Source organism: Borostomias antarcticus (genome assembly GCF_949987555.1).
Source record: "Borostomias antarcticus genome assembly, chromosome: 6".
Lineage (NCBI taxonomy): Eukaryota > Metazoa > Chordata > Actinopteri > Stomiiformes > Stomiidae > Borostomias > Borostomias antarcticus.
Window position 1 is genome coordinate 30636344 of NC_140239.1, and position 12281 is coordinate 30648624.

The 12281-nt window shown below is 44.7% G+C and overlaps 1 protein-coding gene across 1 annotated transcript; it reads right to left on the bottom strand.

Annotated features, from left to right (window-relative positions):
- Positions 1–697: 697 nt before the first annotated feature.
- On the bottom strand, positions 698–9764 carry LOC311310631 (kunitz-type protease inhibitor 1-like; the record flags this gene model as incomplete). The annotated part of the gene is made up of 9 exons (XM_084440141.1): positions 698–882; positions 1752–1811; positions 2149–2319; positions 3052–3102; positions 4895–5065; positions 8159–8300; positions 8494–8654; positions 9024–9203; positions 9701–9764. 9 exons carry the CDS (start codon positions 9762–9764, stop codon positions 698–700), a joined length of 1185 nt encoding a protein of 394 aa, XP_084296267.1.
- Positions 9765–12281: the final 2517 nt, after the last annotated feature.

The following is a 12281-nucleotide window of genomic DNA, read 5'->3' on the forward strand; positions in this document are numbered from 1 at the left end:
TTTATTATAAAATAAAAAGACAGGATCTTTTAAAATATAGTTACAGTTAATATTTGTATTCATACAGTCAAGCAAATCTTGTGTGCATACGGTGGGAAAAAGATCATCTTAACCCAGACCCACCCCCTCATGATCACATCTCATAAATATAAAAGGTTATTTGAATAAAATATCATTAAAATGTATAAAACAAATAACAGATAATCTTTCCCCTGAGAATGTGTACTAAAACCACAAAACAAACAACAAAACGAACACTTAAAAACAGTTCACAAACCGACAGTATTTGGACGTACGGGCCGACTAGTCACACCCACGTCAGGCATTCAACGTCTGTAAAACGCAAAAACAGACGCCGTGCAGTTTTCACATTCTTAATGTGAAATTAGCAGAAGCAAAACCAGTTGGTCTGGGGAAGAGTGTGACAGAGCTCTATTAAAATGAAATGTAGCTTTTAACTGCTCACGTGTGTGTGTGTGTGTGCGCGTGTGTGTAGAGAATTTAAATCCATAAGGTGAAGCTGAACCTAGCCATCGGTTCGGGGCAGTGATCCAAGACCATAACATACTGTAAGGATTGCTTCCCCCTATAGAGGTGAGTCATGATGGAGATACAGTAAAAGAGTCAAAGTACAGTGCGTGTGTATGCAAGCGCACACTTCAATATCTCCAGATCCTCTCTCTGCATCCCAGTGGGCTCAGACGGGCTTGGTGGTGCTGTTGTAGACCAGGGTGTCTCTGTCTTCGTAGGGGACGTGGGGGATGTTGGTCGCCACTGGCTGGTGGTGCGACCGTTCCTTCTTGCCCTTTAGGAAGCAGTAGCCCAGGATGGCCAGCACAGCCAAGATGGCTACCGATAACACAATGGCTACAGCGATGGGACCTTGGAGGACAGCAGGACACAGTATATTACATTACATTTTACATTACAGTCATTTAGCAGACGCTTTTATCCAAAGCGACTGACAATAATACTACTACTACTACTACTACTACTACCGCTACTAGTACTACTACCGCTACTACTACTACTACTACTACTAGTACTACCACTACTACTACTACTACCGCTACTAGTACTACTACTACTACTACTACTACTACTACTACTACTACTACCGCTACTAGTACTACTACCGCTACTACTACTACTACTACTACTACTACTACTACTACTACTACTACCGCTACTACTACTACTACTACTACTACTACTACTACCGCTACTAGTACTACTACCGCTACTACTACTACTATTACTACTACTACTAGTACTACTACCACTACTACTACTACCGCTACTAGTACTACTACTACTACTACTACTACTACTACTACTACTCACAAGTGCATCTTCTTTCTAAAACAAGTGACTAAGAGCAGAATCTAGTGCTGAAGGCAGAGTGCAAGAATAGCAATATGAAGGAGTGGTTCCCTGTAAACTTTCAGTGGTGAAATCAAAAGTAACCTTTCCCCCCTGCGCTGCTGGGAAAGTCAAGTAACTTCCTCATACACCTCCTTAGCAATGGATATAGGATCTAATGTCATCGTTCATAGAACTACAGAAGTAATGGGACAGACAAGTCAAATAATGCAGCCTTTTCCAAGTGAAATGTCACATGTGTACCAGATAATCTGACAGAGGGTGAAAATGCTGAGAGTGCACAATAACCTGAAGGAACACACAACCTTTCAGCGTGTTTTTAACCAAAACAAGGGATGACAGGCGAGGCGGGAGGCACCGGTTCTTACCTGACTCACTCTCCCCTTCCTCATAGCGCTCAAAGACGCCCCTTGCGAACACATGCTTTTCTGCACAGAAAAAAAATACATTGAGAATTACTATATTTGACCAAGACAATCAGTATCATCACCCAAAAAACATATTCACACATCATATCAAGTGTTTTGAATGATTATTGAAGAATGATTATTAAATATGGATGTAATATACTGTATTACTTGCAGTTTACTTACAGGAAAGTACATTATATGTTACAGTATGGCATACAGTAGTTTTATCCAGAACTAGGGTTTCAGATTTCAAGGAATTTCATTAATGGATAACTGTTAACCTTAACAAACAATAGTCGATTAATTGATAAGAATGTCCCGCGCTGTAACGTGTAACCCTGTCAGTTGAGCGTACCGGTCACTCCCTCGCAGGTCTCGGCGCAGGTGTCCTCCTTTTCAAAGTTGTTCTTGTTGCCCTCGCACCCTCCGAAGGTGAAGCGGTGGCACTTCCTGTTGAGGGGGTCGTAGTACCAGCGGGTGTGGCTGGCGCGACAGGGGCCCGTCCTGGGGGGCTCGGTGCACCTCGCTGGGGGAGAGACAGGGCGTGGTGGGTGGGGGGGGGGTGAGGTCTATGGTGAATGTTCTCAACTATCTCACCAGTTTATTGTCGGCCGTCAATAAACTGGTGAAATTGAGGATTTGTCCTTTGTGCTTTTTTCCTTTTGCAAGTGGTGAGTGCTACTGTACCATACATCCTTGGATGCCAGTTTGAAGTACTAATTTTTTGGGGGGTTTAGCACCACAAGTACACCTCGTTGTCTGGGATAGCGCATCCAATCCTTCCTTTGAAATACTGTTCTCAACTACCGTGAGGCTATAGCCAAGTCACAGTGTTCTGTAGAGTGGTTGTCATCATACCTGGGCCAAATTCATTGTCAAACACTGCCCAAAACCTTTAAATCCTTAGCTATTATGTGTATTTATTTCCTTGATTTGTATTTCTTTATAACCGTGTCTTTCATAAGCTCTGTATGATGCTGTGTTATTGTTAACTTTTATCTTGTGTCATTTTAGGATGCCTATTTATAACATCTTGGCCAGGGACCACAGAAAATCAGCCTCCTGGCTAAATCTGGTGTATTTACATTTGTTGTTGATTGATATGCATTGTCCCCTCTCAAATAAACTGAAATGAAGTGAAAATGCTTGTGTGTGAGATGTTTCAGACTTCTTTAGGGTCTTCTAAATCGCTGACAATCAGTAAGAGGGGAACTTGGTATCGTCTGTCGACCACCATTTTGATTGGTATGCAGCTCACCTCTCTTTTCATCCACGTCGATGCTCAGGAGACGGGTGAAGGTCCGGTTCACTGAGGAAACAAGAGCAGCAATCTAACAACAGCAGACTAAATGATTCTGGGTGAACTGAATAAACGCCGTTTCTGTGAAGTGTGTGTGTGTGTGTGTGTGTGCGTGTGTGTGTGTGTGCGTGCGTGCGTGTGCGTGCGTGCGTGTCCGTGTGTGTGTGTGTGTGTGTGCATGCGTGTGTGTGTGTGTGTCCATGCGTGTGTGTGTGTGTGTGTGTGTGTGTGTGTGGTCTCACACTTGGAGCAGGCCTCCTCGTCAGAGCCGTCAGAGCACTGGGTCACTCTGTCACACTCCTGCTCTCTGTCCAGACAGCAGCCACTCCTGCACATGAACTGACCTGGTCTGCAGGGGGCGCCACACATCTCCCCTAACACACACACACACACACACACACACACACACATACACACACACACACACACACACACACACACACACACACACACACACCATAGATACAGTCAGTCATAGATTAAAAAAATGAGCAGGAACTTAAGGTGTTCAGCTGACAAAATAGTAATATTCCAGTAAAATATTAATGTCAAGATAATATCAATATTCCAATCGCATATCAACAGTGTCGGTTTTAAATTAGAGGACCGATTAATTCTACCTTTGGTTGATGGACTGATACTTCTTCCTGAAGCAGCTGTGGATACAGAGAGATAAAGTCTTGTTTAAAGTCAGTCATTTACAGTCATTTAGCAGACGCTTTTATCCAAAGCGACTTACAATAACTGTATTTAACGTAGGTAGTCAGTGTACTACTACTCGCCAGAATCTCCTTTCTAAACAAGCGACTAAGAGCATAATCTAGTGCTGAAGGCAAAGTGCAATACCAAACATAAGTATGATAGGTGCTTGCGGTGAAAGATGGGCGGCCTGACTCTGCCGTTCTGACTCTGCCGTTCTGACTCTGCCGTCCTGACTCTGCCGTCCTGACTCTGCCGTCCTGACTCTGCCGTCCTGACTCTGCCGTCCTGACTCTGCCGTCCTGACTCTGCCGTCCTGACTCTGCCGTCCTGACTCTGCTGTTCTGACTCTGCCGTCCTGACTCTGCTGTCCTGACTCTGCTGTTCTGACTCTGCTGTTCTGACTCTGCTGTCCTGACTCTGCTGTCCTGACTCTGCTGTCCTGACTCTGCTGTTCTGACTCTGCTGTTCTGACTCTGCCGCCCTGACTCTGCCGTTCTGACTCTGCCGTTCTGACTCTGCCGTTCTGACTCTGCCGTTCTGACTCTGCCGTTCTGACTCTGCCGTTCTGACTCTGCCGTTCTGACTCTGCCGTTCTGACTCTGCCGTTCTGACTCTGCCGTCCTGACTCTGCCGTCCTGACTCTGCCGCCCTGACTCTGCCGCCCTGACTCTGCTGTTCTGACTCTGCTGTTCTGACTCTGCTGTTCTGACTCTGCTGTTCTGACTCTGCCGCCCTGACTCTGCTGTTCTGACTCTGCTGTTCTGACTCTGCCGCCCTGACTCTGCCGTTCTGACTGCTGTTCTGACTCTGCCGTTCTGACTCTGCCGTTCTGACTCTGCCGCCCTGACTCTGCTGTTCTGACTCTGCTGTTCTGACTCTGCTGTTCTGACTCTGCTGTTCTGACTCTGCCGCCCTGACTCTGCCGTTCTGACTCTGCTGTTCTGACTCTGCCGTTCTGACTCTGCCGTTCTGACTCTGCCGTTCTGACTCTGCCGTCCTGACTCTGCTGTCCTGACGTCAGCGGGCAGTTCGCTCCACGGAAAGGCCGTGACGAAAAAAAAGAGGCGTGACCGCGTCGGTCGCCGTGCGTCTGCCGTACCTGCCACGCCCTGGCAGGCATCGGCGCACTCCTGCGGGGAGAGGTAGTTGTTGTCGTTTCCTTTGCAGCCGCCGAAGATGAACTCCTCGCACTTCTGGGACGCCGCGTTGTAGTGCCAGCGCCGGAAGGCGCCCCGACAGGGTCCGATCTTCTTGGGGACCATACAGTGACCTGGGCACAGACAGAGGGATACGTCAATACAAAAAAAACACACACACGAAAAAAAACACAATTTTTTATGTGATGAGTTAGGGTTTGTCAAAAGCCTTACAAAGACAGGAAATTCAAATGACCACCACAACCCTGACTCTAGAGCTGTGTTCAGAATCGCTCCCTCGTTCCCTCACTCCCTATTCCCTATATAGGGTTCACCATGTAGTGAACTACCTAGGGAACGGAGAAAATGTAGGGTACATGCACTGTTCCCTGCAAATCAAGTTGAATTGTGGGTAATAAATAGTGGACTATATAGGGAACGAAAATTCTGTGGAGAATTCGGACACTACAAACAAAATGGCTGACGCCCTATATAGTGCACTATATAGTGAATAGGGAGCGATTCCGAACACAGCTTAGGTGTGTTAATCTCATAGCCAGACCAACCTCTACCCTTCGTTTTAGCGCTGGAGAAAGACCTGGCCACGCCCCATTATCATTCTGAGACTGGGAGACCCAAAATCGCTGTGTTGCTTTAAACCAATCCCCATCGTCTTGAGTGGCGGCTAAGATTGTTGTTTTTTCTCGATGGTGCTCTTGCAAAACAGCGTCGGTGTCCTGGTCGGCGTGCCAATGACGGAATATCCCCAAAACCTGAGTTGTGAGTCAGACTACCGATGCACTAACACCATTTTTTTTTTTACATCCTGTGAGTCAAACTGCCGGGGCACTAACACCATTTTTTTTTTTACAGCACACAGCTTCGACACCTATTACTGTTACAGGCCTACTGTATCTATAATAATAATAATAATAATAATAGATTTTTTTTATATACTGTAGCACTTTTCACTGTGAAAACAATCTCAAAGCAGGCTGAAGCATGCTGAAATCACAGTCAATAAAAAAGAGACATTAAAATACTGTATAAAATGTACTGTATACACATTACCTACAAAAAGCTTTTCTAAACAATGAGGTCTTTATACCCGTCTTATAAGAGGCTGTGGTGATATGAGTCAGATTAGTCATCACCATAATCACCACGGGTGTGTGTGTGTGTGTGTGTGTGTGTGTGTCGTGCAGGGTCTGAATGCTTGACGCCTACAGTGAGTGGGTCCGCTGTGCGGAGCGTTTTCCTAGCATGGTTTGAGTCTGCTTGTCCCCTCAGAGATAAGGTTCAATGCAAATCAATAGAGTTATTCTGAGTGATCAGCTTTATCCCACGACTAAACATTCCTATCGTGATGGGAGTGGTCTCTTCCAGGATGAAGATGGCCCAATCCACAGGTCACCAGGGGTCACTGAATGGTTTGATGAGTATGAATATGATGAGAATAATCGGCTATGGCCTCTGCCGTCACCAGATCTCAACCAACAACCTAGCCCTTTTCAGTCCTGTTGTCGCATGCTCACTCATGTCAGGCGGTCTCTTTGAAGCTTGAAAGCACCGCCACCACCACAGAAGAAGACTACCTCGGAAAAATAAATTCACTCTGACAGAACGCGTCTAAATAAGTTATTTCAAAACCCAGCATTTGTTTAAATAGACCCTTTTGCTTAGTTAAGTGAAGTTTCATGTTTATCTGACACTTGTAAATATGAGCGCCTCTCCTAAATAGGCCGACAATGATTTATTTTGACAGCGAAGTGAATGGAGCAGCAAAGGACTGTTGTCTGGCATGAGCGAGCATGCGACTACAGGACTGAGAAGGGCTACCAACAACCCAGATCTCAACCAACAACCCAGATCTCAACCAACAACCCAGATCTCAACCAACAACCCAGATCTCAACCAACAACCCAGATCTGAACGCCTGTGGAAGATTTTGAACTGACATGCAGACAGAGATGTTTCATCAGGGCTTAAACAAGGATATCTACAGCACTGTTCCCAGATCAGTTCAGTACTGTACCCATATCAGTTCAGTACTGTACCCATATCAGTTTAGTACTGTACCCAGATCAGTTAAGTACTGTACCCATATCAGTTTAGTACTGTACCCAGATCAGTTCAGTACTCAGTTGTGGGGCGTATTAAGCTTCCTACTCACGAGTCACATGCTGGTTGTCATTAAACTTAGATAAACTACTCAGCATGCAGACACTTACTGATACGGGATTGTGAGTCGAGATAACACACAATGCTGGACTGTAGATAACACACAATGCTGGACTGTAGATATCATTGGTTGCTTACACTGTTGCCAATGCCAACAAGCTGAGAGTTTTTCATGGTCTTCTGGGAACTACAACAAGGTTTAGGAACTACAAAGCCCAAGATGGGTGGAGGCCATAAACATTTGCTAGTTTTGTTTTAGTCTGCTACTTATTCGTGTTGAGAAAGTCTTCGCTATACATGTAGAAGTACTGGTACCTATTAATTAGCCAAGACAAGCAACGATTACAAAACATCATTCTTCACTGGTCACCAATGGATTTCCAATGAAACTTCTCTCTCAACATGAAAATATTCATTGAAAGGGCCAAAAACTTTTCCACTCCCCTCCCATTTGTAGAGGCTTACCCAGCCTACCTGTGTGTGTGTGTGTGTGTGTGTGTATGTGTGTGTGTGTGTGTGTGTGTGTGTGTTGCCTCACACCTGTGAAACTCCATTGGATGACTCAAGTATGAATCATGCTAGACCTGTTCTCAGACTGCTAGGGGCGTGGTCACATGGACCACCTGTTGCTAGGGGGCGTGGTCACATGGACCACCTGTTGGTAGGGGGCGTGGTCACATGGACCACCTGTTGGTAGGGGGCGTGGTCACACGTGGCTTCAAAATCCCAACACTTAGGCCTGTATGTTACAATACGTTTTTTCATCTTTAAGGCATTACAAGCAGCATGCTGAGGTCACTTGGTTTCATGTGAGGGGGAAACGCATGGGCAAAACAATTATGAGAAATACTTCCGAGGACATCAATCACAACATGAGTCATGTGCGTGGGTGTGGTGAAGCAGAACGACGCTGGTATGAGGGCCTCTCCTGTCTCCCGTCGACCCCTTCTGCTTCGACGCAGAAACTATACTTGTTAACTCGGTTTTGAGAAGTGAAAGTAGGTTTCGAGGTACCATAAAGAGCGCCGTCGTTGATTAACACTCACTCTTAGACTGTTCGGGGCTGAGGACGAGCACGGTGACCTCCGCCGTATCCGATTGGCCGATGGAGTCCGTGACCTTCAGCTGGAACACGTACACACCTGGACGGAGGTCGCTCACTTTCACTTGGTCGTCCAGGTCCGTTTTCTGTTCCAAATAAGTACAGTAAGTCAATGTGTAAGTATGCATATTCAAAACAAATAACTTTCTAACATTGCAGAGATTGAACAAGCAAGTCGGTTTAGACCGATGCTGGCTACATTCAAAACATGGATGATGATGATGATGATGATGATGATGGGAAGCAATAAGTGATCATGGTCATGTTTAATGCCCTTACTTCCAGCACCACTGTGGGATCCCCCTTCAGAAGGCTCCACTCAAAGCTGGCGATGGTGTTCTCGCCCTGGGCTAAACTCTCCACGCCGTTCAGGGTCACCAGATCGTTGGGTTGGACCACAAAGCTCTGACCCGCATTCGCTAATGGGGGATCCTTGTCATCTGGGAACGGACATGAAGAAGAAACACATTTACAACTGTGATAGTGTGTTTGGGCCTCATCTTCACATGTCTTCATTTCTTCTCAATGCCAATAAGCAGTAGGTCTAGACTACAACTGGTTTAAATGGAACATACTAAATCATGCAAACTTGGAGATCTGTGATTGGTCATTCAGTGTACTGGATCACATAAAGTAGACGTACGTAACGTGAAAACCTGCAGTTGTCAACTTACCAGAGGTAGGTCCTCCAAGATAGTGCTCATAGACCGAGTTCAAAATATGATTCGTAAATCCAACTTTATTCGTGAATCTGCAGACGTACTTATTTTTGTAGAGACAGTTGAATAGAAAGCAAGTCCGGACTGTGCCTTCGCCTTCTCCATTTTCAATTAGAGCCAAATTGCATTCGGGGTTTTGGCAGCAGGCGTTCACGCAGTCCAGGGCCTGAGGGCCGGTGGGTGAGGAGAGGAAAGTGGCCCCGTCTTTCACTGCGTCTGCTGTGTCGAGGACAAAGTTCTCTCTGCCCACCGTGAAGTTCCCAGAGCAGGCTGCGCCATTGGGGACAGCTTGAGAGCCGACTTGACTCTGGAGCAACACGGATGCTAGAACCAATCCTATATACAGGACAGTCCTAACCAATCCTATATACAGGACAGTCATCGCCAAAGTTCGTGTTGAGAATGTCCACAGAGAAATGCGTAAAGCCTCAAATTTAAAACACGTTTTTTTGTCTAAATAATTATTCTAAATTGCTCTTATTGTTCCATTAAAATGTAGGATATGAAAGCAAATCGACAAAATTAAACCCCGATCACTCTTAAGTCGTTTAAAACACAACGTTCAATCGTTTTACGATTTCATACGAATTCTTCTGAACGAACGCAATTGGTAAAATCCTCGAGATGTCCTTGTACGGGTGAATTTAATATCCTTCTTTCCTTACCGACTCAATCTGTCTGGGTGTTTCCATTCGCGATATAAGCAACACTTAACCCCTTGTGTTTGTCCTCAGGTGTGCCAGAGATCCAGGAAGTGATGCACATACCTGCGCTGACGTCGACTGAGGTGTAGCCCACGGTTTCGATGGCCTGTATTGTCGCAGTAGGCATTTGATTTCAAGGTCCATCATTAAACATAAACCTCTGTAGGAAAGACATCATATTTACTGGGCCACTATAAGAGCATTGTACCAATAGAGATCCAGGGTTAATTGTCTGTATCAATGTATCTATATATCGTATAATTTATTTATTCATCTGTTTTTTTGTTCATTTGAGCTTGACCAGCGACACTGGAAACATATTTTGCATGTAAAATAGATGGCGTATGTACAGAAGTAAGTCGTAAAGGTGTCTTATAATCCCATATGGGATGGGCCGACAGTAGGCATGACACTTAAATAATTCATTCATTCATTCATTCATTCATTCATTCATTCATTCATTCATTCATTCATTCATTCATTCATAAGAACCAGTGTCCTATAAATTCCATCATCACTTGGGTGGAGAGCACATCCACCCATAATTTAAAGACACACTCAACCAACGTCCCGTTTCTAAGAAACATTTATCAAACACATATTGTTCTACTGGTCAACCCATATGCATTCTATTGTTTAGATCACCTGACACCAACATTATCAATGTTACTTTGTATTCTTACTACAAAGAATGTTTCATTATTCTATGTTTGTAGTTCCTCATGTCTGCTGGTGCTGTCGTTCTAGACAGAGGGTCTTTGATGCCACAGTAACATTTACTAACACAGACAGTGATTCTTTGTGTTGTGCCTTTGTTTGTACAGGATGTTGAACGCATAATTTTCAAGGCAGAAGTTCAGAAGTTACCACAAAACAGTGGAGACAGAGACAGTGTCTGATTCATGCTCAGGTATTTAGAAGCTGAGACCTATTTTCTTTGCTGTCTCAAAGCAGTTGGGACAGGCAGTTGTTGCCACTAGAGAGCTGTCACACACCACAAACCAATTAGTGTTACTTTTGAGTTGTAGGATAACAATAGCAATTCAGCATAGACTACTTTGATTGTAGTGTGAGGCAAAATGTGTGTGCGTGTGTGCGTGTGTGTGTGCGCGTGTGATGGACAACCAAAAAGTGTCATGTGTGAATGTACATGCAGATTCTACAGAGATAATTAATTAAGTCCTATAAGTGTAGAATCAGTTCCCTTTGCCAAAAGGTGTGACCTCCAGGTGAAGATGGATCTTGTGAAGGGTTGAGGTTGAGGTTCATCCATCTCCCCCATGTTGGAGGAAAGTGAGTCCCTATTTTTATACCAATTGAGGCACCTGTTGCTAAACTTGAAAGCTGTCCGTTGAGGCAGAACTTAATGGGTTGTAGTGTGTGTGTGTGTGTGTATGTGTGTGTGTGTGTGTGTGTGTGTGTGTGTGTGTGTGTGTGTGTGCGCGCGCGCGTGTGTGTGTGTGTGTGTGTGTGTAGTTTGTTCACCAGGAAAGGTGAGCCCCAAACAACTTTGAATTATTCATTGACTCTAAGAGACTGCCTCACTGGCAAGGCTGTGCTCTCCGACACAACTGACCACATGCAGAAGACATTTTACGCTGCGAAGCCTATAGAGACCACAAGTCCTCATACTGTAGATCTTCAGTTGTTACTGTCATTGCCTAGCTTTGTCATAATATTCCCATAACTGCTTATGGTATAGTGTAACCACTAAAATTGCTTTCATGACAGTACTTCTAGCTCAGTTCTATTCATACTATGGTGCTTTTGTAATATTGGTAAGCCTGAATGTTACAAAATGCTTTTCCTCAGCTATTTACTGTATATTAAACATTCATGGAGAAACATCCCCCCCATATGATAAATGATGACAGACATTTGCTATCTTGCACACTGTTGAGTACACCCCGTATCTTATGGTTTTACCTCCCAAACTGGACTTGAAAAGGCTATTTAAAGGAGGCGTTATATACTCTTTACTCTCGTTATATATAATCTCATCCATCTTTTATGATGGTGTAACTGAGCATGCCCATTAGAGCGTCACCCTGATCAAAACAGCACCAGCTAGCAGCTGCTCAACAGCACCAGGCCAAGATCACTACTGGCACATTCACGCACACACAGACACACACCAGTGTTTGCCATGTCTCTCCTATGATGTTATTAGCCTCTCTTACTCTGAAAATGTAATTTAATGTTATTTATTGCTTTATAAATGTTCTTAGCCGGTAGACAAACATACTCCAGGAGCTTGCTCGATCGCCTTGTTGAGAGGGGTCAGGGAAGAATTTTTTACAGCTCACTTATCTGGCCCCCTGGGTGATACTGTTTTTTTGCTTCCCTCTGGAATATGTAGAGGTGGGTCGTATGCCCACCTCCCTTGTTCTCTGTAAAGCGCATTGTGTTGCCTCTGTGTATGAAATGCGCTATACAAATAAAGTTTTGATTGATTGATTGATTGGTGCGCCGTAATGAGAGAAGGAGCGGAGCACACTGGACTGGTCCATCCGGCTGATGATTATCACTTAGCAATATTCACCCAACCTGCCAGCCAATAAGAAATGTCTGAAGATGAGTCTTGTAAGAGAAAATCAAATCAAACTTTATTTGTATAGCGCATTTCATACACAGAGGCAACACA